Source organism: Gorilla gorilla, chromosome 5 (assembly GCF_029281585.2).
Source record: "Gorilla gorilla gorilla isolate KB3781 chromosome 5, NHGRI_mGorGor1-v2.1_pri, whole genome shotgun sequence".
Classification (NCBI taxonomy): Eukaryota; Metazoa; Chordata; class Mammalia; order Primates; family Hominidae; genus Gorilla; species Gorilla gorilla.
In genome coordinates, this window is record NC_073229.2 from 20,932,319 (window position 1) to 20,954,968 (window position 22,650).

At 48.4% G+C, this 22,650-nt stretch overlaps 1 protein-coding gene across 7 annotated transcripts in view; it reads right to left on the bottom strand.

The window, feature by feature from the left end:
• Positions 1-22,650, bottom strand: part of SLC22A23 (solute carrier family 22 member 23) — a 187,495-nt gene that overhangs the window by 43,315 nt on the left and 121,530 nt on the right. For 6 of the 7 annotated variants that reach the window (XR_008680843.2, XM_063707294.1, XM_019029104.4 and 3 more), the window contains one exon: positions 11,223-11,391. Coding sequence is in view for 5 of the 7 variants with exons in the window: in XM_063707294.1 (XP_063563364.1) it covers positions 11,223-11,391 (169 nt within the window). In the remaining 2 variants the exon portion in view is untranslated. Of the gene's footprint in view, positions 1-11,222; positions 11,392-22,650 lie in introns of those variants that run through there. The other variant, XM_055390942.2, reaches the window with a different exon arrangement.

Here is a 22,650-nt window from a genome sequence, read left to right on the forward strand (position 1 = left end):
TTTAGTACTGGCCATGTGGTCTGCCAGAGTCCCTAGGGCCAAGCAGATGGGCGGCTGGGTCCCCTTGTCCTCATTCCAACCACCATGTGGATGTTTGCCAGACGCCAGCAATGGCAGCACCCTAGCAACTGACCCCGGACACCTGTCACCAGAGGCCCACTCACTTGGTCTCTGTCGGTTGCCAACAGCCCAGCCCCACCACCCCACAAAGTGCACACACGTGCACATCTGTACATGTGCACACATGCACACACAGATGCATGCTGCCTGCGCTCTGCCTGTTTCAAAGCTGCAGTACATCTCAAACTGGCCTGGAGCAACCCCAGCTTCCCGGTGGGAGCAGGGTGGTGAGATGGACTCTTGGGGCACATCTTAGCATGAGGACAGGAAGGGCGAAGGCTGGCCCCAGGGACAGCCACACTGGCCTCCAGAGCAGAGGCTCAGTGCTCACTTCCCCTTTGCAGGAGTCTCTCCGCTTCTACTTGCAGGCATTTGTGTTGACACAGGGGCTCCTATTGTCTTACACAATCTCTGTGGAGTGTTGCCTGAGGGCTCCCTAAACTTCCATGCCATCAGCAAATCCCAAAATACCCACTTACAGAAAGCATTTGAATCTCACTTTTAATTGCTCCATTTTTATGACTGAAATATGGGTTACCATTTTATTTCCACATCTGCCTTTTGTCAGTATTACCTCATCTTTCTCCCATCTAGATAGTTTGTAGGCAGAAAAGATTTGACCAAGAAATTTTTTTTTATGTTTCCTATTGATCTCTCAAATTGATTATTGGATAACTTGTAAAAATAATTATTGCCTATTGATTCAAGCTCCCGGAGACGGCATGGTTTTCATGACGCACCTCTTCCATTTTCCTTTGAGGAGAGCATTTTCCCACGTGCTTAACTGTTGCTGTAACTGAATTCAGTTTCCCTCCTCTCATGTAGGGAACCCACAGCACTTATTTTATCTGTAATAGAGTCTCTTTGTATAATGCAGAATTTTGCCCCCCTTTTGAAATAAAACTGTTTTTAATAGAGGAAGTTGTTGTGTCTGTCAAGTTGTTGTTTCTTGTGTTTGGGCAAGAAAAAAAGGCTGATACCTGCTGGATTATGTATGTATAAAGATTCTTGGCCGGGCGCGGTGACTCATGCTTGTAATCCCAGCATTTTGGGAGGCCAAGGTGGGTGGATCACCTGAGGCTGGGAGTTCGAGACCAGCCTGACAAACATGGAGAAACCCTGTCTCTGCTGAAGAACTCTGTCTCCACAGAATTAGCTGGGCGTGGTGGCGCATGCCTGTAATCCCAGCTACGGGGGAGGCTGAGGCAGGAGAATTGCTTGAACCCAAGAGGTGGAGGTTGTAGTGAGCCGAGATTGTGCCATTGCACTCCAGCCTGGGCAACAAGAGCAGAACTCTGTCTCAAAAAAAATTCTTAAATGGTCTTTTAAAAGTCATTTCAACGATAACAAGAAGAAAACTTAATTGATCAGCTTAACCCATTTTTATTGAGCCCTTATCAGGGCAGGTACTGATACCCCAATAATTTTAAGAACTGTTTTTGTCAATGTTAAACAATGTACTTAAATAAAAAAGAAGGCATGGAGGATTCCTCCCAGGACAGAAGTGTAGCTCTGCCAAGTAAATGCTGCTCTCAGCAGCCCAGGGCCCTCCACTTGCCTGGCATTCCGGGTCCCTGGGCCACAGAACCCCGGCTCAGCATGTATGACTGGGCTGAGCAGGAGGTGGTAGTCCCTGTGGCTCTGGAGTCCACCTGCTGGAATCCAGACCCCAGCCCCACTTACTAGCCATGGGGCCTCAGCAACACCGCATCTCTCTGTGCCTCAGTTTCCTCATCTGCACTGGAGGCCGTCCTGGTATCTACCTCACAGGGTCCTCAGGAAGATTTAGGGAGCTAAGTTATATAAAGTGCTTAGCAGGGTTTAAGAAACAAACCCTCAAGAGATGCTAAAAATCAGTATTACTCTGACCAAAATATTTTTAATGATATTTAAAAGAGCCAAAAAATTAGGGCTATTTACATATTGGAATTTTTTTTAAATGAGGCATTTATTTAACCTGAGGCCATTTAAATGTTTTATAATAGCTTTCTTCTTGAAATTAAAAAAATAAAACTCTTGTAGCATGTCTGTTTTTTTCTAAGGGTTTCTGCACGGCCAGCCTCTGGAGTGTCTTCTCCCGGCCAGTGTCCTTTACGGCAGCACAATCTCACGTCCTCCGTGCCAGCGTTTACCTCCTCATTTGGGGAATCGGTTCTGTTCCTTACTCTCCAATGTTATGCAGTGCAGCGTGATCCTTCTCTAATTTCCTCCTTATTTCCCATACTGCTTATTATCGTCTTATTGCTTTCCCAGATGCTTTTGATGATCATGCTGATTGCCAGCAGATCTTTCCTCTAATTCACCAGCTTCACACATTCAGCCCTTTGCGTTTCTGTCTCTAGGCATTTCATACAAAACACACACATTAGGTGGGCTCAAGGTGAGAATATTTTTCTACTAGGTGTGCACCTGATTAAAAGTCTTGGGGAAAAGTGCAAAAAAACTGCACACACTCACTTCCTGCAGGGTTGGAGGGATGGAATTGGGTGTGGAAAGCACTTTGCCAGCAAGATGCCCCATCTGTGCCTGCAGGGAGGTCGGGGGAGCAGGCTAGGGAAGCCTTCCCTTCTCGTGAACCTGGAACACTGCCGTGACTGAAGACTCCACAAATGCGTGCGTGTCCCCACAGCGCAGAGGAAATGCGTAGAGCCAGGACCAAGTTTGTTTTACTTGCTTTCATTGCTTCCAGGAATACTGATGACTTCTGCTGTCCGAGATGGTCAAGCTATCTGTTCGCATCGTGGAACTGGACAGGACCATCAGATCTCACAGGCCCTTCGAGGATGGCATCTGTTTCATTTCACTACACAGTCTCGAACCCTATTTCATGCATGAAAAGTGTGTGTTCGGCTGGGCATGGTGGCTCACGCATATAATCCCAGCACTTCGGGAGGCCGAGGCGGGCGGATCACTAGGTCAGAGATCCAGACCATCCTGGCTAACATGGTGAAACCCCGTCTCTCCTAAAAATACAAAAAATTAGCCAGGCGTGGTTGTGGACACCTGTAGTCCCAGCTACTTAGGAGGCTGAGGCAGGAGAATGGCGTGAACCCAGGAGGCAGAGCTTGCAGTGAGCTGAGTTCACGCCACTGCACTCCAGCCTGGGCGACAGAGTGAGAATCCGTCTCAAGAAAAAAAAAAAAAAAAGAAAAGAAAAGTGTGTGTCCAATGCAGCTGACTCACAGGATCTTCTTTTGCAACTTCTTATCATCCTTTTTCAAAGTATGTTAGGTCCTCTGTGTGCTTCCCAAACAGCAGGGCTCAGCGGCGTCTCCGGAGCCCTTCTTAAAACACACGCTGCCAGGCCCACAACAGGCATTTTTATTCAGCAGGCCTGGGGTGGGGGCTGGGCCTGAGATCCGTATTTCTAGCAAGTTCCCAAGTGATGCTGATGCTGCTGGCCCAGGGACTGCACTTCGAGAACCACTGACATTTGAAAACCTGTTTTGAATGCTTTCCCCACATTTGTGAGTGATTTGGTGAAGGTTTTTTCATTTATTGGTTCCCCCACCTACAAATAGGAATAAATCCACCAACTCCACCAACCTCTGGTTCCTTGGATCCAGGAAGAGCTAAGGAATTCGAGAGTACTATGGTTAATACGTTTTCACACGTAAGAAGCGTGCAGCTGATCTGAAGAAAAGCACATTTCTAAAACGTGAAGCACAATCAGCAAACGTCACAGTCCATGTGTCTGCCACCAGGGAGGCATAAGATGTCCAAGTGCAATGTTTTCTTTCTTTGCCCCACTGTTCCATGAGGGCGGGACTGTCTGCCTTGCTTACGATGACACCTCCACCCCTAGAAAACATTTAAGCACTCACATGTTGGGCTGAGAGCCCTCATTGGGGAGCTTGTCGAACTAGCATCAAAATTCTGCACCTACTCTTAGAGCAGACGAGCACATTGTTTTTTAAGAGATAGGGTTTGCTCTGTCACCCAGGCTGCCGTGAAGTGGTGCGATCATAGTTCACTGCAGCCTTGAACTCCTGAGCTCAAGTGATCCTCTCACCTCAGCCTCCTGAGTAGCTGGGATATAGGCGCGTGCTCCCATGTGTGGCTAATCTTCTAAATTTTTGGTAGAGATGGGGTCTCCCTTTGTTGCCCAGGCTTATCTTGAACTGCTGTGCTCAAGTGATCTTCCTGCCTCAGCCATGAGCCACCATGCCCAGCTGCAAATTTTGTGTTATCAATGATCATGTGTACTCAGTACCCTTAATTTACCTGATGAGGAATGGTGATGGCATGCACCAACGTTTTGGGAGAGTGGCGCTCACATCTCCACTACCTCCAGAAGTCCTTACTCCCTGTGACTTCTTCCAAGCCACTTTAGATAGACACCAGATGGGCAGCCTCTCCAATAGCCTTCTCCCTCCCTTGTCATTCCTCAATAGTGAATTCCCGCGCAGGAAACTTGATGTCACCCTGTCCCACATATTACCTTCCTGATCTTCCATGCTGCAGTTTTCTAGGATGTTCTAACGTAACGTAGACCTGGACCTCCAAACACAAGACCAGGCTGTGTCTTGCACAAGGGCTCCCAGCTGAGGAAGGAGCTCTGTCATTAAGCCATGTGCCCAGTGCAGGCTGTGGCCACCTGGAAGGGGCACCTTTCCGCAGTGTGCACAATTTCAGAGCAGCAGCTCTTGCACCCAGCTCCCTCTTCCATTCTGGCACCTCCTGCCACCTATCTTCCTAGCGCATCTATGCAGAATTCCTCCTAGATGCTCCTAGATACTCCCTTCTTCTTGTGGTTTGGATCTTGCATCTTCCCCGCCAACCCCTCGTTGTTGGCTGTGACCCTGGAAGGATTTCATGTTTCTTCTGGAAGAAGGATCAGTCGGTATGACTTCCTTCTGGATGAGTGCTAAATCCCTGCTGCTCTTTACCGAGTGACAATCAATGCCTGAGCAGAATGACTAAAGATGCATTTCTCTTCAGGCATCTGCGTCCATCAGTGCATTCACACAGCGCTTTGACGGCGTCTACTTTCAGGTGAAAAACACTCACAAGGGCTCTTTCTTCTGCCGCTCCTGCTTCACAACTAAGTGCTCAAGTTCGACTCTGCAAATCACACGAGAGGACCAGGCGAGCGCACCCTCCCATTCTCTGGCCACCAGCTGCCGCAGCTCTTCCTTCACCTAAAGCCCAGCCAATCCTGCCATGGCCCAGAAGGCTCAACGTATTATAAGCATCCCCAGGCAGCTCGTGCAATGACATCGCTCGCCTATCTTGGCTCCACTTGCTGGAGCATAAATCATTCATGTGTCCCATCTTCCTTGCATCACCAGAGACTCCTGTGCTCACTGCACCCCCTGCCAAGTCCCTGTCCAGTCTCTGGGTGCATCATGCTGCTGCCGCTGCTGCCACCTTTTCCTGGCCAGCGTCTCCACCCTGGGGGTCACTTCATTCCAGAACTCTGCAACCCTGCGGCTGCTGCATATTAACCAAGCCTTTGTATTTTCTGTATTTCCTAATGTTTTAACATCTGGAGCCTTGCTGATTCCAGAGAGGCTGCTCCTCCCAGGGTTCGCTAATTCCTAGACAGAGTAAAAGATTCACCTGCAAGTGTACTTTTCACGCACAAACCAACCCATCCAGAGCCGATACCCCGACCACTTCCTGTATCGGGCTCTCACACGTGGGCCACCATCCGCCTGCCCCAGTCACCCCGGGGCCAGCTTCCAGACACCTAGGGACAGCCCTATGCCCACGCGCTGCATAAATGATCAAACTACCAAAACTCATCCTGCACACCCTGCCTCACCTGCTGCTCCCGCAGAAACCACAATAAAGGCTCCTGCCCACGTTTTTGCCTCCCTGTCTGCCTCCTGGCCCACCCCAGTGTTTCCCAGGAGGCCCTGTGTGGCCCCATGTACCCCTTCCTCCTGGGAACTGAGAGTAATAAATGATCTTTCAATGGCAATTGTCTCCTGGCCTGCTGACCTCACTATACCTGGATAATAATAAAACCCACATCTTAACACAGGCTGCGGCCTCAGTCAAGTCTCCTGGTCACCTCATCCTGTCACCCACCACAGTAGGATAGCACGACAGGACTTCAGCCTCCAGCCCTCCTGAGCTTCCATGTTTCTTAAAGCTCTGGCCTCCCCATCTCAGGAAACGGACCCAGCTGCCATCACTGCCTCCTCTCTCACCTTTGAGAGTCACCTCAGATCCATCAGCAGGTCTCACCAGGGCCACTCTCGAAGCATCTCTCGAATCAGCCCTCTGCAGGTGACACCCAGCCTTCCCCAGTGCAGGCACCAGGATGTCACACAGCCCAGTGTGTGCGCTGCCTCTGTCCTGGCCCTCACCCGGCTCTACGCCTTCTCCACGACGCAGACAGATGGGTCCTCACAGAGCACAATCCGGGACATAGGATTCCCCTGCTTAAGACCCTCCAGTGCATCTTTATGTCTTTATAGAATAAGCCCGTGCTCCTCAGACCCCATAGGGTCTGACCCCACCTGCCTTTCCAAGTCACTTCTGTCCCCTCTTGTCCACCATGCTCCAGCCATGCTGACCTTCCTCTCCCGGTTCCAGGAGAATCCGAGCAGAAGCCAGCTTTTGCCTTGGCTGATCCCCTTTGTCTAGAACACTTTTCCGCCCAGAAGTTTGTGTGACTTCCTCTTTCTGAACATTTAGGCCTCAGCACAAACATCAGCCCCTCAGAAGGGTCTCTCCTGACCACCCTACTTGGTACGTAGCACTATTTAAAAGCATGTTCCTCATGTGTGTGTGGGTTCTTCAGGCTCCCACCCGCCTCTGCCCCGCAATGTGCGTTCAGGAGATCGGGGGCTTGCTCTGGAGATGTATCTAGAATACCCGGACCAGCAACAGCATCAGCATAAGGCAGTGTGGCTGCTTAACAAATACCAGCTCCCTTCACTGCCCTTTCAGATTCCTCTATTTTCTACAGTTCCCGAGATGCACACTCCCCAGTCTGTAGGTTTGGGCCCTCATAGTGGATTCCCCGTGGATCTGTGACCTTTGCCTGTGAGCTCATCTTGAAAGAGAATTTTCTTCCGTGTGAGTCCTGGATGCCTCTGTGGGAGGCTGTGTTTTGGACCCTGAGGGGTCCAATGAGCTTCCCTGGTTCTGACATTGATATCTCAGCCTCAGGGAGCAGGTGGAATTTGGAACACACAGTCCTGCGTGGTGCAGACTTCAAGCCTCCAATTTCTTTGGGTGAATCTTCTTCTGCCCACGGTCCAAGGCAGTCCGCCAGCTCTGGGCTGAGTCCCTGTGGCAGGCAAAGATCTCCCAGTCCTGTGGCCATTGACAGTTTTGACTCCTGGCTTGACTGAAGGAGCTCAGTTCTCATGGCATCAGAGGCCTGGGAGCTCAGCTCTAGCCCCCGGGCAGGTGTTGAAACCCAGGCTCCTCACGCTTCTCTCTGGTTCAGATGCCCTGGGAGCTGCCTCTGTGTCTGCTCCTGCTGGGATTCCCTCCTTGGTTTGACGCCTGGGAACTTCCCCTTCTTTCCCTGGAGCTCAGTGTCGTACTTCTAAAAAATGCTGTATTTTAACCAGCATTTATATGTGTGTATGGAGGGGTCCCTGTCTGTTCAGTCTACCATCTCGATCAGAAGATCCCTTCTGCCCAGTCCCCACACGTTTGTCTTTACTGCCCCTACCCCAAGAAGCCGCCCCTTGGGGACCGTGCCTCGTGCAGCTTGGTTTCCAGTCCTTGTTAAGGTACATGCTCCCCTGTCTGCTCCTCAGAGATACAGCACTCCAAAGCACCAAGTACGCTGCTGGGCACCCTGGTGCATGCAATAAATACTTGCTCATTAAAGGAAAGCAAGCAACTTTCAATATTTTGCTACCAACAGCTGGTCATGCTGGCTGGTGCTACAGCTCACCCCCTCTCCACAGCGGGCCACTTCAAATCCTGTCAAACAACAGAGCCCACTGCAGCAGATGGGAGGAAGACAATAAAAAAGGGTAGGCAATTATTGGCTTTTAAAGCCAATAATTCTAGTGGAGGCTTTCAAGGCTGGTAGGCAAAGGTGGTTTACATTTCTCACCACCCATTTTTTAACCTGCCCCATTACACCCAGACTCCTATATATATATTAAGAGGATGCAATAATAGCAGTGACTAATATTTAATATTCATGAGTACTTATAGAGCAGACATGTACTAAGCACCTTAATAGTAATATAAATGTGTAAATAATTATGATTATCATGGCAGTTAATATACATATGGCACTAGGTGACAGGCACCGTTCTAAATGTCTCATACATTAATTCACTGATTCCTCCCAACCCCATTATTGACCACAATGACGCACAGCTGGTGAACCTGAGGCACAGAGAGATTAAGCGACTTGCTCAGGGTCACACAGCTACTAAGTGGCAGAGGTCCAGGCTCTGTGTCCGAGCCTCCCTTCAGACTGCCCCTCCATGCATATCTTTTCCGTGCGTTATTTCAGTCTTCAAAACAACCCCATGAAATAAGAACTATTATGACCCACTTTTTACAGACATGAGACAATGCGGGCTCAGAGAGGTGTGAGGCAGGTTGGAGGCAGCACAGCCAGTCACTGGGCCAGCTCTACCCAGACTGCAGAGCTGGAGCTGTAAGCGGGAAGCAGAGCACCTTGGGACCGCCATCCTCATGCACACATGTGCACACACATGCACACACGTACACATACACGCACACACACGCACACACGTTTACTTCTGCAAGTCCCTGGATGTCTTTTCAAAAGCTGTATAATTTGTTTTTAAAACTGTGTATTTCAAAGAATTTTCCTGAGGTTTTAGAATATTTTTAAATAAATGAATGCCTTACCTTGCCTATCACTAAACCTCAATATGTTTCTAAAATTAAAAAAAAACAAAACAAAAACCCGGCCCTTCTCACATGGGTCAGCCCTGCATAACTGGAGCTGCTCTGGAAAGACCTTCTCTGCCACTTCTCCCTTGTCAGGTGTCCTCCTGCCTGGGACAGGTGGGAGCAGAGCCTGGGGTGAGGGAAACAACCCTGTCTGACGTCTCTTCTCAGGAGTATGGGTCGCCAAGAGGCTGTGCCCTGTTCTCCTAGCCTAGGAGAGAACACTGGTGCAGGCCAGCAGCAGAGGAAGTGGCAGAGAGAATCTGCTGGGTTAGGGACACGAGATGGAAGCTGAGGGAAGACAGGGGCCTGCTGGGGAAAGGGGGTGAGCTGTAGCACCAGCCAGCATGACCAGCTTTTGGTGGCAAAATATTGAAAGTTGCTTGTTTTCCTTTAATGAGCAAGTATTTATTGCATGCACCAGGGTGCCCGGCAGCCTACTTGGCGCTTTGGAGTACTGTATCTCTAAAGAGCAAACAAGGAATAGGGGCCAGGCAGGGGAAGACAGGAGCCAGGTGTGGCAAGAGTCGGCTGCTTCAGGTCCAGGCTCTGACGTGAGTCAGCGGGGGTCAGGGGACCGCGGTTCTGTCCTCTATAGGCTGGGCTGCTGAGATATGAGGGTGGAACCATTTACTATCGCAAAGTGCTTGCCGTCTGTGCCTGGTACAGTGGGAAGCACAGAGAAGCATTTGTGAGATAAATCAGCACCCTTGAACTCCGAAACAGCTAAGCCCAGCGAAGGCTGCCACAAGGGAGGGGGCAGAAAGACTTCCTTAGGAGATAGAAGGAAGAGAGCTGCCCACTCCATCCTTCTCCAGGGAAACTATTGCTCATTCTCCACTCCTTAAGGCCCTGTTGGGGCACAAAGGCTGTCCTGGAACACGGTTGTGCTGCGGGAGGGGTTTGGACATCCAACTTCGGGACAAGAGCTGGAAGCGGCCCCAGGAGAGGAGCTCAGTTCGGGCAGCGGTGGCTGCTGAGTGGCCTCTCTGGCAGGTGGCCTTTTCCCATCTGCTGTTGCTGGCCCCCTGCTGCTGCCGAGGTCCTCATAACACAGTGAGCAAGAACCAGGCTCTCGGGGAAACCGCACCTGCGCCCTCGCGGTACATCTACTACCAGGGCAGGGGCAGGGGGCAGTACCACTAAGCTAAAAGGTAGGTGCTTTCTTCCCTCCCGGGCACCTGAGCAAAGGAAGCTCAGCTCCAGTGAACCCTTAAAGCAAGGACAAGACTGACTGCACGGCCAGAAATTTGGTTTTCATTGTTGACTAAACAGTAGCAATACAGGGCCACATCCACGATCTACTTATGGGTAAGGTGAGAGTATCAGCATGGAGGGGGATGGGAAGGAAGGGAAAGGAAGAAAAACAGCATTTATAAAAAGGTAAAAGTATCATTTTTAGGGTCAACATCTCTCTATCCATGGAGCAGTGTTTTTCAGTCTTGACTCAACATAAATTCCCTGGAGAGTTTTTAAAAAAACCCAGTTGCCCAGGTCAAACCCCCCTTACCAGTGTGTTTAGTGTTCCCCCACTTCCGCCGGCAAAGCTAGCAAGTCAAAGTACCTTAAGGTTACCCATAGTTCAAAAAGGCATATTAGACTGATATTGAGCAGGGGTGGGCAAGCTATTTTTTGTAAAGGACCAGATAGTAAATATTTTCAGCTTTATACCATACCATCCTGCTGCATCCACTCAACTCTGTGTATAGCCAGAAAGCAGCCACAGGTAATAGCTATGTAAACACACGAGCATGGCTGTGTTCCAATAAAACTTTATTTACAAAAACAGACAGCGGGCCTGATGTGGCCCACAGGCTGAAGGTTGCCCACCCCTCGCCTAGAAGAGATAGGGGGACTTCTCGAAATCACTCCTTTAATGTCTCCAAACTCCCCCCTCCTAACACGAGATCCCACCTCCCTGCAATCCATTCATAAAAATTCATGTCAGAATAACCCCGTGGGGTGGGTAGCAAGAAGGTGTGAGCCAGGCTGGCCAGTGGATTTGCAGATTTTTGGAGCTGGGTGATGGGCTCATTCCACTCTTCTGTCTATTTTTGTGTATATTTGAACAGTTTTCCAAGACAGAAAGTTTAAACAATAAAATTTTTTAAAAAGAGAGGAAAACCTTCTCAGACAGAACCACAAGCTGCAACTAGTGGGAAGTGTGGGGATCGTGTGTCCTGCCCGGGGCCGGGCCTTCAGGAAGCATGTGCAGTCGCACCAGCCCAGGGCACTGTACAGAGGATACTCACGACCAGTAGAGCAGCATGAGCAGGAAGGGGCAGATGATGAGGGCCTGCAGCACCTGCCAGTCCCGGCACAGGGCAGCTAGCCCGGGCATGAGGAACTGGCCCGCCATAGCCACGAAGCTCGCCACCATCGTAATCACGAACCGTTTTCCAGGGGGGCACAGCTCTATTCCTAGAACACAGAACCAATGAGAGAGAGATGAGTGCCCTGCTCGACAGCCCGAGAAGTCCTGGGTGCACCTGGGCCAGTGCACTGCTTAACCCACCAACGACTGAAATTGTTTTCATCTGCTGCCCACCACAAGTGCCCTATGTGGTGTGCCAGTGTTTTACGGGCGCATTGAGGCTCCAACTGGGAAGGGAAGCGAGACGGTTGTTCAAGGCCACAGGGCTAGTCGATGACAAAGGGATGCTATAATTCAGAGGAGCTTAGCTCAGAAACCAGGAAATGGTACTGCCTATGGGACAGATCGCCCATTGTTCCCGCTTCCTCTGCTCTCCAGACGTCACTGAGCTTGCTGTCCAGCATGCTCCCCCCTCGTGCCCATCCTGTCGCCATTCCTTCCTGTCCATGATGCTGTATTAGGGGCCATCTCGACCTCTAGACAGGACACCAGGCATGCCCATATACTCACTCCCACCCATGTGCACCACCCACCCCTTCTTCTGGTTCTCACTCCAGGGCTCCTTGAGCACTCCGAGTTCCAGGCAACCTACTCACACTGTGAGACAGAGGGAGACTGAGCTAAGTCTCAGCTTATCTATTAAACAAGACAAAAACCAACAATAAGGCTGACTCAGATCATATAGCAATGACCCTACCAGAAAGCCCCTTCTCCACGTGGGAGTTCTGTGGGCCACTGCAACACGGGTGAGTCATGCATCCTTTCTCTGTCTCTATTGGACACCACCCCCGGGCAAGGCCCATGTCTAATTCATCTTTGTAGCTCCAAAACCAAAAACAGTGTCTATTTTCAACAAATGACCACAGCCCCTCTTATTTGCAAGAATCTATTCTTTTACTTTGACCTTGAGTCAAAAAGATGATCAGAAAACTTTAATCTGTGGCACCCAAGTGACAACCAATACAGACCTACTACTACATGAATCACCATAATGAAAGCCTTTTATAGTAGAAAAACCAGCTGGGTTTTATATATATTATTTTCCCTACAGAGCATGTACATTTATTTGTGATTCTCTGGCAATATGCAGTATTCTCTAAAGGTTTCTTGCTTGCTTGCTCTTTTAAACATAAGGTAAGAAGAAGAAGGGGAAGGAGGAGGAGGGGGAAGAAGAAGAGGAGGAAGAAGACAGATCCTTCGGAGAGAACACTTTTTATGCCTGTGTGTTGGAGGCTGTTTGGATGGTGGGCTTCATGGATCAGTTGTGACAGCTCATCTGCTGGGTGTCTAGAGACCACAGCAGAGGTAGGAGGTCAGAAGGCAATAAGGGAAGCAGACTAGAGAGAGAACAGATGAATTATGCTTGGCTACAAGGATATTACCAGCTCTAACAAGGAGAGGGCACTATGCCAGCCAATTCCTAAAGCAGCTCATCTGCTGGAAAAAAATAATAATGCCATCAGAATTTCCATTGCTGCTCAGCCACAAGCAAACAGATCATCATCATAGCTATCAGTGAACAAGAGAGAAACCAGATTTCACTGATTATTGCTTATAAAGAGGTTTCTACCATTTAATTAGGAAAACAAGATTAAATGGCTCACTCTCAGCCATTTGCTGCGATGCTGTTCCTTTTGGTACCATAGGTCAGGTTCACTTAAAAGATCACTACCTAGCAGGGTCCAGATCTGGCATTTCTGCTCTCACAAATAATAAAGAAAAATAGGTCTTTTAAGAAAAGACTAACAGTTGTAGGTCTTGTTTTCATTTATTAAGCACAAGCAGTAAATTGGCTGCTATGGAAACCAGAAATCTATATTAGCCACGGTAAATTCAGTGTTGGAAGCTCAGCATGGGCTAGTATCAGATAAGGAAATTCAGCACTTGGCCATCCAGGTAACCTTTAAACAAAGTCAAAGAGATAATGTGGAAACAGCATGATGGCGTCGTATCAATGGTTTGCTGGTACAGCAGACATATATTGCTTGCTGTTTTTCTCTTCAATACCTCTCTTTAGTGACATGATACAATGAAAATATCTGCAACTACACTTCTTTTACCAGAGTCCCCCTTTGGGATGTCTAACCCCACATCCTAATCTACACTGATGTGATGTCACACAAGGGATCATGAGGCCACTTCCCAGACCAGGTTCTAGGTTTGCGGATGAGCAGGGAAAATGTTCCCTTGCTGGACCAGTCTGGCTTCAGTCTCCCCTTGCTACAAGTGAGTTGCTGTGGCTGGCACATCTCTTAGTGTGACTGTCAATATGACAATTATTAAATGGTCATAGTTTTTCTTCCAAAGGTTGTCTCAATCCTCTCCTGTAAATAAGTGGTCGGTGTGGCCCCCAACCCTTTGCTGCCTGAAGTGTAGCGTGTGAACCTGCTGTGTTGGTATCACATGCGAGCTTGTTAGAAATGCAGCATCTTAGGCCCCACCCAGACCTAGAGAATCAGCATCTGCATCTTAATGAGCTCCCCAGACAACTCCTTGAGAAGCACTGGCTCACTGCATTTCTCCAAAACTGTAAGCATGTTTTGCCTCACAGACATATCGGTGGGAGCTGGAGAAGTGGAATAATTTTCTGACCTCTCCACTCCTTCTGTTTTTGCTAGGAATCCTAGCAGAGCCTTGACTTTATTTCAGCAGGTAGAAAAATGCAGAGCACTCCAGCAGAGACTTGGTATTTTAGCATTCCTGCCTAGGCAATGGAAAAACACAGTGGCTTGATGTAAGGACACAGGTATGGCCATCTGCAGTTAACTACCTTTTTTTGTCTTGACTCACCAGTAAATCTTTCCAAACTGCTTGAATCTAACTATATTCTGAAGGTGGCTATAAAGATGTTTTTGTAAAAGAAAGCAATGATTAAGAAACTGCAGGCACTTGAGGATTGCCATTAATCACAAGTTTCTCTGGAAGATGACAAATCAGTTTTTTTGGAAGTGGGAGAGGAAAGAACACATGAGGACATTTCAGCCTTGAGTCCCGGCATCCATCAGGAGGGACGGGGACTGCAGGTGGATCGTTTCTGCTGGGAGGGACGGGGACTGCAGGTGGATCGTTTTTGCTGGGCTCTGCAAGCAGAAGCATTTGGTGCAGCAGCTCCCACACCTTGAAGATGGTTCCAGTCGCCTGGCCAGCACCACTGGCCTTGGGCTTGAAAGGCAGGGAATGATGTCCCCAATCCAACTGCCCCTTCAGGGCCTGGCTACTGTGGAGAGTAGATCACTCACAGGCAGGTGTCCACAGTGCCTGTGGAAGACCTTGGCTGGCAGCTGTGTCCCAGTACTTACTAGAATCAATTTCTTTGCCAATGGAACCAAACCCAAATCCTTTTAGTAGATTTTCATTTATGGGCAGCAAGACTCCCCCTGATTATGTAAAACATTTAAGGACCACAAGAAAATATCTTGGGTGATGCATCAAAGATTCAAACATTAAACTATCTCAAGTGGCCAGCATGTATCACTTCCACTGCTGTGGTTAAAAGCCTGGACTCCGTAGCTAGAGTTCCCAAGTTCAAATCCTGCTCCTGGTACATAGAAGCTGCGACCTTGGTTCAGTCAGTTAGGAGTTCCGTGCCTCAGTTTTTTTTGTCTGCAAAATGGCGTGTTGTGAGCACTAAACAGCATATAGTGCTAGAACATAAGTGCTATGTGTTACAATCTCGTGCATTATTTTTCCAGATTTTGGAATACTTGCATATACATAATGAGATATCTTGGGCAAGGGACCCAAGTCTAAAGACAGAATTCATTTATGTTTCATATAAATCTTATACACGTAGCCTGAAGGTAATTTTATATGAGATTTTGAATAATTTTGTGCATGAAAGAGTTTTGACTGTGACCCATCACATAAGGTCATGTGTGAAATTTTCTACTTGTGGTGTCATTTAGGTGCTCAAAAAGTTTCAGATTCTAGAGCACTTCAGATTTCAGATGTTCTGATTAGGGATGCCCAACCTGCATAACAATATAATTATTGCCAAGTCGCTCATTGGTCTCATTCGACATGGTGAGATCCTGTCTCTAAAAAACAACCAACCAACCAAACAACCGTTACTTTTCCCCTAACACCTTAAAGAAGAATGCTTACAAGCTACTCTTGGCAACTAGATATACTTTGTCGATAAGCAGAGAGATTACTGAGGGTTGTGAGAATGAAACAGTACGTAGCTGAGACTGAACTGAGGCACTTGTTCAGTGAATCAACAGGGACCATGACTAAGTCTGAGCACAGAGGCTGCCCGGAGGCTTTGATAGAAAAGTGGCATTGTTAGGAGGCCACAGCTCTGGGAGATATGCTTTTCGGAAGTCGTCAGATTCTTACAAATTTTCAGGAGGAAAAGCACCCTATGTGACGGAGGAGGAAGGCCTGAGGGAGTGGGATGTGGGGGTTTGATGTGTCACGTGGCGGGGCTGCAGTCTTAGGCATTTGCTCAAACAGGAACCCCGGTGCTGCCAGGAGAGAGCTGACTTTGAGCGAGGGGCTTCTAGATAATTTGGGTGGGTCTCGCCTCATCTGTTGAAAGACCTGAACATAGGGCCGAGGCTTCCTTGAGGAGGAAGAAGATTCCACCTGTGGACGGCAGTGCCCGCTCCCGTGCCCTGGAGTCCTGATGGCTGGCCCTCCCGCTGGCCCCTCATGGATGTCAGCCTGGCCACCCCTCACAGTCGTGTGGGCCAACTCCTCGCAGAAAATCTCTAAATATCTCCTGTTGTTTCCTCTTCTCTGGTTGAACTCTGAGGCAGAGGTCAGGGGGTCCTGCGTATCACACAGGCTCACACGAGGCCTCCCGTGAAGCCCATCTCCGAAGCTGCACCCCCTCCCTCCCCTTCTTACTCCCCACTCTCTCATCCTGTCCCTGCTTCTCTTCCCCGGCCAGCCTGGACCAGGTCCTAGCCTCACAGGGCACTGCCAAGCTCAAGGGACCGTCTGTCAAAACACTGCAGCACCCAGGGAGGAGCCCCAGGGAGCACGCAAAGGTCTGAGCTGTGCTACTGAGCAGGGCTTGGCCCCAGCTCCAGCGGCTAAGGCATCTGCCCAGCAGAAATACCAGGGGTGGCCAAAGTTTTAACATTCTCCCCCCACCTCCCTCATCCCCCACAAACACACACACCGATCTAACTGTTCACTGGATTCAGTGATTATAAATAAAATTTTAAAAACCTTTTGAAGCCAATCTTTGAAAAAAAAGGCCCATCCTCCCATAATGCACAAATGAATAACACACAACACTTACTCTTCCTTAAATACGTTTAAGAAACTCTTGAATGCTTATGACCACAGAGAGAATATACATTTTCTTGGGATTGCTAAGTGCTCCTGGCTTCTCTGAAATGAGAGTACAGGATTTTTCTGGACTGGAGTTGGCTAGTAACAAAGGAATATATTAAGTTGACTGACAATACTTAAGCCAGAGGACAGGAATTCACAGAATTGTGCCCGCGGAACAAAGCGTGCCATGCAGGGTATGGGATGAGGCGCCCGCTCTGGCCTAGAGGTGGGGGTTAGATTCCTCCCCGGCCTCTGCTGGGCGGTGTGAAGTTACTCAGCCGCTCTGAGCCTGTGTCCCTGCAGCCAAGGTAGATAAACGATCGTACCTACCACATGGGGTGGTCATGAGAAAACGACACTCGTGAAGCACTCGAGCGCACCTGGCTCATACTGAAGCCACGGAAGGCTTCCTATGTGTCGCTGGCCTCACAGACGTGAGGCCACCCTGCTAAGCTGCCCCGGGCACTCTGCAGGCCCAAGGCCACTCTCGGGACAGGGCAAGTCTGCACGACTCACTGGCAGAGGGAGGTGAGATGGGCTCAGGAAAGGACAGCGTCTGCCCACACTGCTCAGACTCCCAAATTAAACACAATTCCTGGAACAGGCCTGCGGAATGAGAAATCCATCCAGAGGCCACTGCTGAACGGCCCGGCCATCCGCTCCCAAGGGCAAGCCTCTGCGAAGGCCTACTGGGCCACTAGGACACCGGGGCTTGGGGATCCCACTGCCCTGCCCAGCCCCAGAACACACAGGATTCAAAGAGGCCACTTCTCCAAACCCGCTGTCCTTACAAGTGGACCACCCCTCTCCTCCCCTCTCCCAGCCCTCCTCCATCATCCAATAGACTAGAAGCCCATTTCCACTAGCAGCGGGAAAATGTGGAAAGGAAGGAGGTGCAGTTTTCTCAACAGAGACTGGAGGGCTGGCCATGCTGCCTGCCTCGCTGGGCTTCCTCCAACCTGGTTCAGGCTTGGCCCTAAGCTGCTGACGCCCACCTGGAGACCACCACAGTCCTCTGAAGACAGCCCCATCATCCTGGACTGCGCCCCTCCCTGGCAAAGTGGAGAACTGCAGGGATCTTCCTCTTACTCGCTGGCCTCACCATCTCCCAGACCACCATGCGAGCCTCTCTCCTCTTCCCTGCACCCTCCCTCCTTCCTGTCACTCCCCAAGTGGGCCTGGAAGTGAACACACCACTCAATAATTACTGCCACAGGCAAGGACGCATGGCCCCCAGAATCCTGGAAAATAGACTTTGGGACATGTGATTGTGGAATTCCTTATTATAGCAGAAGGGCCTGAAATTGCCAGTCATGGAGACCCAAATAGCATTTGAGGGTATGACTGTAAAAGCTTGCCATTACAGCTCTACATCTTCCCTTCCGCGTGGAAGACGTCCTCTTTCCTCTTAACTTAGGATCTGCCAACCCAAAGTAATGGTCAGAAGAATCTGAAAGAGTAATTTTCTCCATTTAGAGAAAGGGAAAATTTTAAAAAACAGAGAAATTTTAAGTATTTCTTACAAATCACATTCCAGTGTCTGCCAGACATATAGACATAGGCATTAAATGCTCAAATGCAGAAATACTGAATTAACTACCAATTGAATACCTATCATGTCTGCACTACTAGGCGAAGTAACAGCTCTCACTTGCTGAAAGCTAAATGCTTTGGGAGGTATTTTTCATGTGTTAAATTCATTTAATCTGCACAATGACTGTATTATGTAGGTATTGTTTTTAATGCTCATTTTACATGAGAGGACCCTGAAACTCAGGGTGATTAAGTGACTGGTCCAAGATCCCACAGTTAAGAAATAAACAAGATGGGAGCCAAAGCCAGCTTCCCCTGTATTACCCCGTATCTCTGCTGCAGGCAGAAGCTATCTTCAGGTACGGCCTCCTCTGTGCCCCACCAGAATCTAAGCTCCAAGGAGGGAAGGGCTTCTCAGGTTTTGCCTACTGCTGCTCCTCAGAGCCTAGGACTGTGCCTGACACACACCAGAAGCTCAGATACTTGTCGCATGAATAAATGTGAACATTTTTTCCTCCCTAGTTCAGTCACTTTACCAGTGCCCCCCAGTCAATTATAGTCACCATGGAAGAGATTGGCCAGTGACTCTGTAGAAGCTGGCCCGGCACCCTATATGGGAACTCATCAAAGTCCACATCATGGTTCTATATATTTATATGTGGATAATAATTTGAGGAAAATCAACCATAAAACCAAACATGAGCCACAGAGCTCAGTTTCTTTTCAGATTTTACTACCTTCTGTTTTTTCTTCAAAACTAACATTATAATGACTCAAATGAGGAACAGGGATTTGAATGCTCAGCAATCTCTTCTGTTTAAAAACAAAGACTGATGCTCAGCAGCACATGCTTAAGAATTTAAATTAATGACACTTTCAGTCTCCTAGTATTTAAAAACAGCAGAGAAAGCCAAGGAGAGGAACGACTTCAAATATCAGAATCCCCTCCCATCCACTGGAATTCTTTCCTTTCAGGTCTGTCGTTCATTGTCAAGCTAACTGAAGGAGCAGAGACGGGACAGGGTGGCTTTAAGGTGGAGAGCACAGTTTACCACCCAGGTTTTCCAACAACCAGTTCCAAAGTGACAATTCCCAATCCTCAGTTTTTCTGGTGCTATCCATTCTACGGATCAAAATCACACGTAGTGAGTGACCATGTTTGTATAATTATATCACGCTTTTGAGCAAATGGAGCCTCACAGGCCTTCAGATTTGAAACCTCCGAGGCGTGTGGCCAAACAGCCAAGCCCTAAATTACTTCAAGCTCTGTCCCATAACAGCATGCTCTCAGTTCCCCAGCTGTCGGAGGGCAGGGAAGATGATCTGACTTTTATTTCTCATCATCAGTGTCATCATCAATTGTCATTATTTTATGAGCTTGGCAAGCAATCAGGGAATCAGGGGCTGGGCGTACGGTAAACAGAATAGATCTCAGTACCAGTTCACAGCATCACTACTGTGTGACATCTAGTAATAGTAAATATATTTTACTCTTTGGCATAATACTTCTAAATAGAGAAGAATTATTAGCAACTTAGTCTTTCCAAGTAAGTCTTCTTTTCTCTTCTTCTCTCATTTTCCCATCTTCTCTTGCATCTGGATTTAAAAACACTTTTCTTTTGAATGTTCATATATTCACAAATAAGAGAGAATCATGTCATGAATATTTTGGATATGTTGCCCTTTTGGTTCTTCTGCTTCTTTCCCTCTCTTCCCTGAAATATTTTAAATCAGATTCCTGAAATCGTGTCATTCTACTTTTAAATACAAATATGTCTCTCCTAAAAAAGACATTTTCACATCTAACAAAATTAACAATAATTCTTTAATATTATTCAATATCTAGTCTGTGTCCAACCTACTCAATTACTTCAAAAAAGTCTCTTTATAGTTTTTTTTTAAAATCAGGATCCAAACAAGATCCACATATTACATATATTAATTCTCCTTCAGTCTAGAGCAGACCTCCCCCCACCCTCTTTCCCCATGGAACTTGAAGAAACCGCTGGTTTTATGTGACTTTCCCATGATGTCGTTCACGTGTTCCTTCATGCCCTGGTTTAATCTCTAAACTGGAAGCTCCACCTAACGTCTGGTGAGACCCAGGTTCAGGTTTTTGGAAGAGCGTATTGCAGCTGGTGCCTGTGCGTCACGGTGCTGCCCCGCAGGAGGTCACCTACTGGGAATGACGCTACCACTGACCCACGGAGCAAAGCGGCGGCGCCTCAGCCTCCCATCCTAGAGTTGTTCGCCAACATTTTCCCTAAAGGTTTTGTTAGGGAGTGCAAAATGGTGATCTGATTTTCTAATTCCATCCTTCACTGTATACTGTTTTCACCTTGAATTACTTTGGAAGAAAGAACTTGTATTCAGCAACAAGGGCCAGCTCTTTGCCCTGAAATATGGTCAGTTCAAAAGAGGCAGCATCATAAAATCACAATCACTCTGGGTGATAGCTAATTTCACACCACACATCCCCCTCCAAGGGCTCCTGTTCTACTCAGAGTGAAAGCAAAGTCTTTCACAGTGACCCATGTGATTTCCACCCCTCCCGCATCCCTCAGACCACATCACCTGCCCCTCCCACATCCCTCAGACCACATCACCTGCCCCTCCCCGCCCCATCGCTCCACTTCAGCCACACTGGCCTCCCTGCTGCTCCTCTAACCCAGCAAGCACACCCCCCTTCTGGGCTGTGCACTCCCCGTCTGTCCTCCCCAGAGAGTTGCATATCTCCCTCCTCCTTTTCTCAGGTCTCTAAGAGCCATCTTGCCCAGAAGCTTTGCCCTGACCATGCTATATAAAATGGTAATCCCTGCCCTCTTGCTTCCCCATGTTGCGACCACACAGAGGAGAGTGCCTCCCGGACAGTGGTTTGCAAGTGTGGCCCCAGACCTGCAGCAGCAGCCTCACCTGGGGCCACCACCTCAGAAACACAGAGTCAGGGCCCTTCTCAGTCCTACTGTATCAGAAACCGAGGCTGGGAACAGCAATCTGTGTCAACAAGCTGTGCAGTAATTCTGATGCTGGCTCCAGTTGAAGAACCACAGCAGTATACTTTGCAAATATTAGCCACTGAATCCTCCTCATAAGCGGATGAGGTTGGGAATGGTGATGCTGCTGCTTCAGGGAACACCCTTTGAAAAGCAGTGTTCTGAACACTGCAGAGTTTTATACATCTCAGCCCTGAGATCCTATAATTAATTTTTCCATTGTAGCATTAGCATATTAAAAATAAAACAAAGCTAAGCTGCTTTAGAGCTTATAACACCTATTGGTCTACTGGCCTTGGGGTAACTGGATGTTGGCTGTTTTTATTTTTATTTTTTGAGATGGAGTTTCACTCTTGTTGTCCAGGCTGGAGTGCAATGGCACAATCTTGGCTCATTGCAACCTCCGCTTACTGGGTTCAAGCTATTCTTCTGCCTCAGCTTCTTGAGTAGCTAGGATTACAGGCACCTTCCATCGTGCCTGGCTAATTTTTGTATTTTTAGTAGAGATGGGGTTTCACCATGTTGGCCAGGCTGGTCTTGAACTCCTGACCTCAGGCGATTCACCCGCCTCGGCCTCCCAAAGTGCTGGGATTACAGGCATGAGCCACTGCGCCCAGCGTAGATGTTGGCTTTTTAACCAACAGCAGGCATGTGACTTTTTTTTTTTCCAATGAAAAAAAAAGAGTTCTTCCAACACCCAAAGGGCAAGGCAGGCAGAAGCACAAGAAACCTGAAGTTGCAAAGAAATTCAAAATTTCTCAGCCTATTTCAGATAAAAGGAAACTCAGAGAACACCCACCAGGGTTGGCAGAGTCAAATGCTAGGCAGATAAGGAACGTGTGAAGCCCGCCGGGTGCTAGGGGCGGAGCCTGTGGCACATCGCCCGGTGCTTGCCCAGTTTAAAGGCCTTTAAATTCAATTAGAAAACAAAACACTGCTAGGTCACACAGAACATGAGCAGGGTCAGGGTCTGACTGCACACTGCCAGTCTGCAGCTGCTGATCCTTGTCCAACCTGCTTATTTTATTCAAGGGGAAAATAAGGTCACAGAGTTAGTTGGTAGCAAAAGCAAATTGTGATTTCCACACCAGGGGCTCTCCGGGCCTCTCACCATATTGCCTTTGGAGAATACAAGTCCCTAGGATTACTTCTGGGTTTTTGTAAAAATGGAGATTACAATAAAAACAAAAGTTGAGGCTGATAGAACATAGAGCAGTTAAAATCAGCTTCCTCCTCCTCTACCAAATCAGAAAATCCTTTCGTGTTCTAGTCAACATAATGGCACCAGCTAATGAAACAAAGGGTCAGATCAGGCCATCAACTGGAAAGGGGTTTTCAAGAAACAGGTCTGTGATTGAGGAAAATACTAGCACGTGGGAGCAGTACAAGGTCTTCCTCTAAACCCAAGCAAAACGGTGCATTCTCAGCAGCGGCGGAGGCTCCGAGGCCTTCTAACACCCCATGCCATCTTGCTCTGGTGCCATCTTGTTCTTG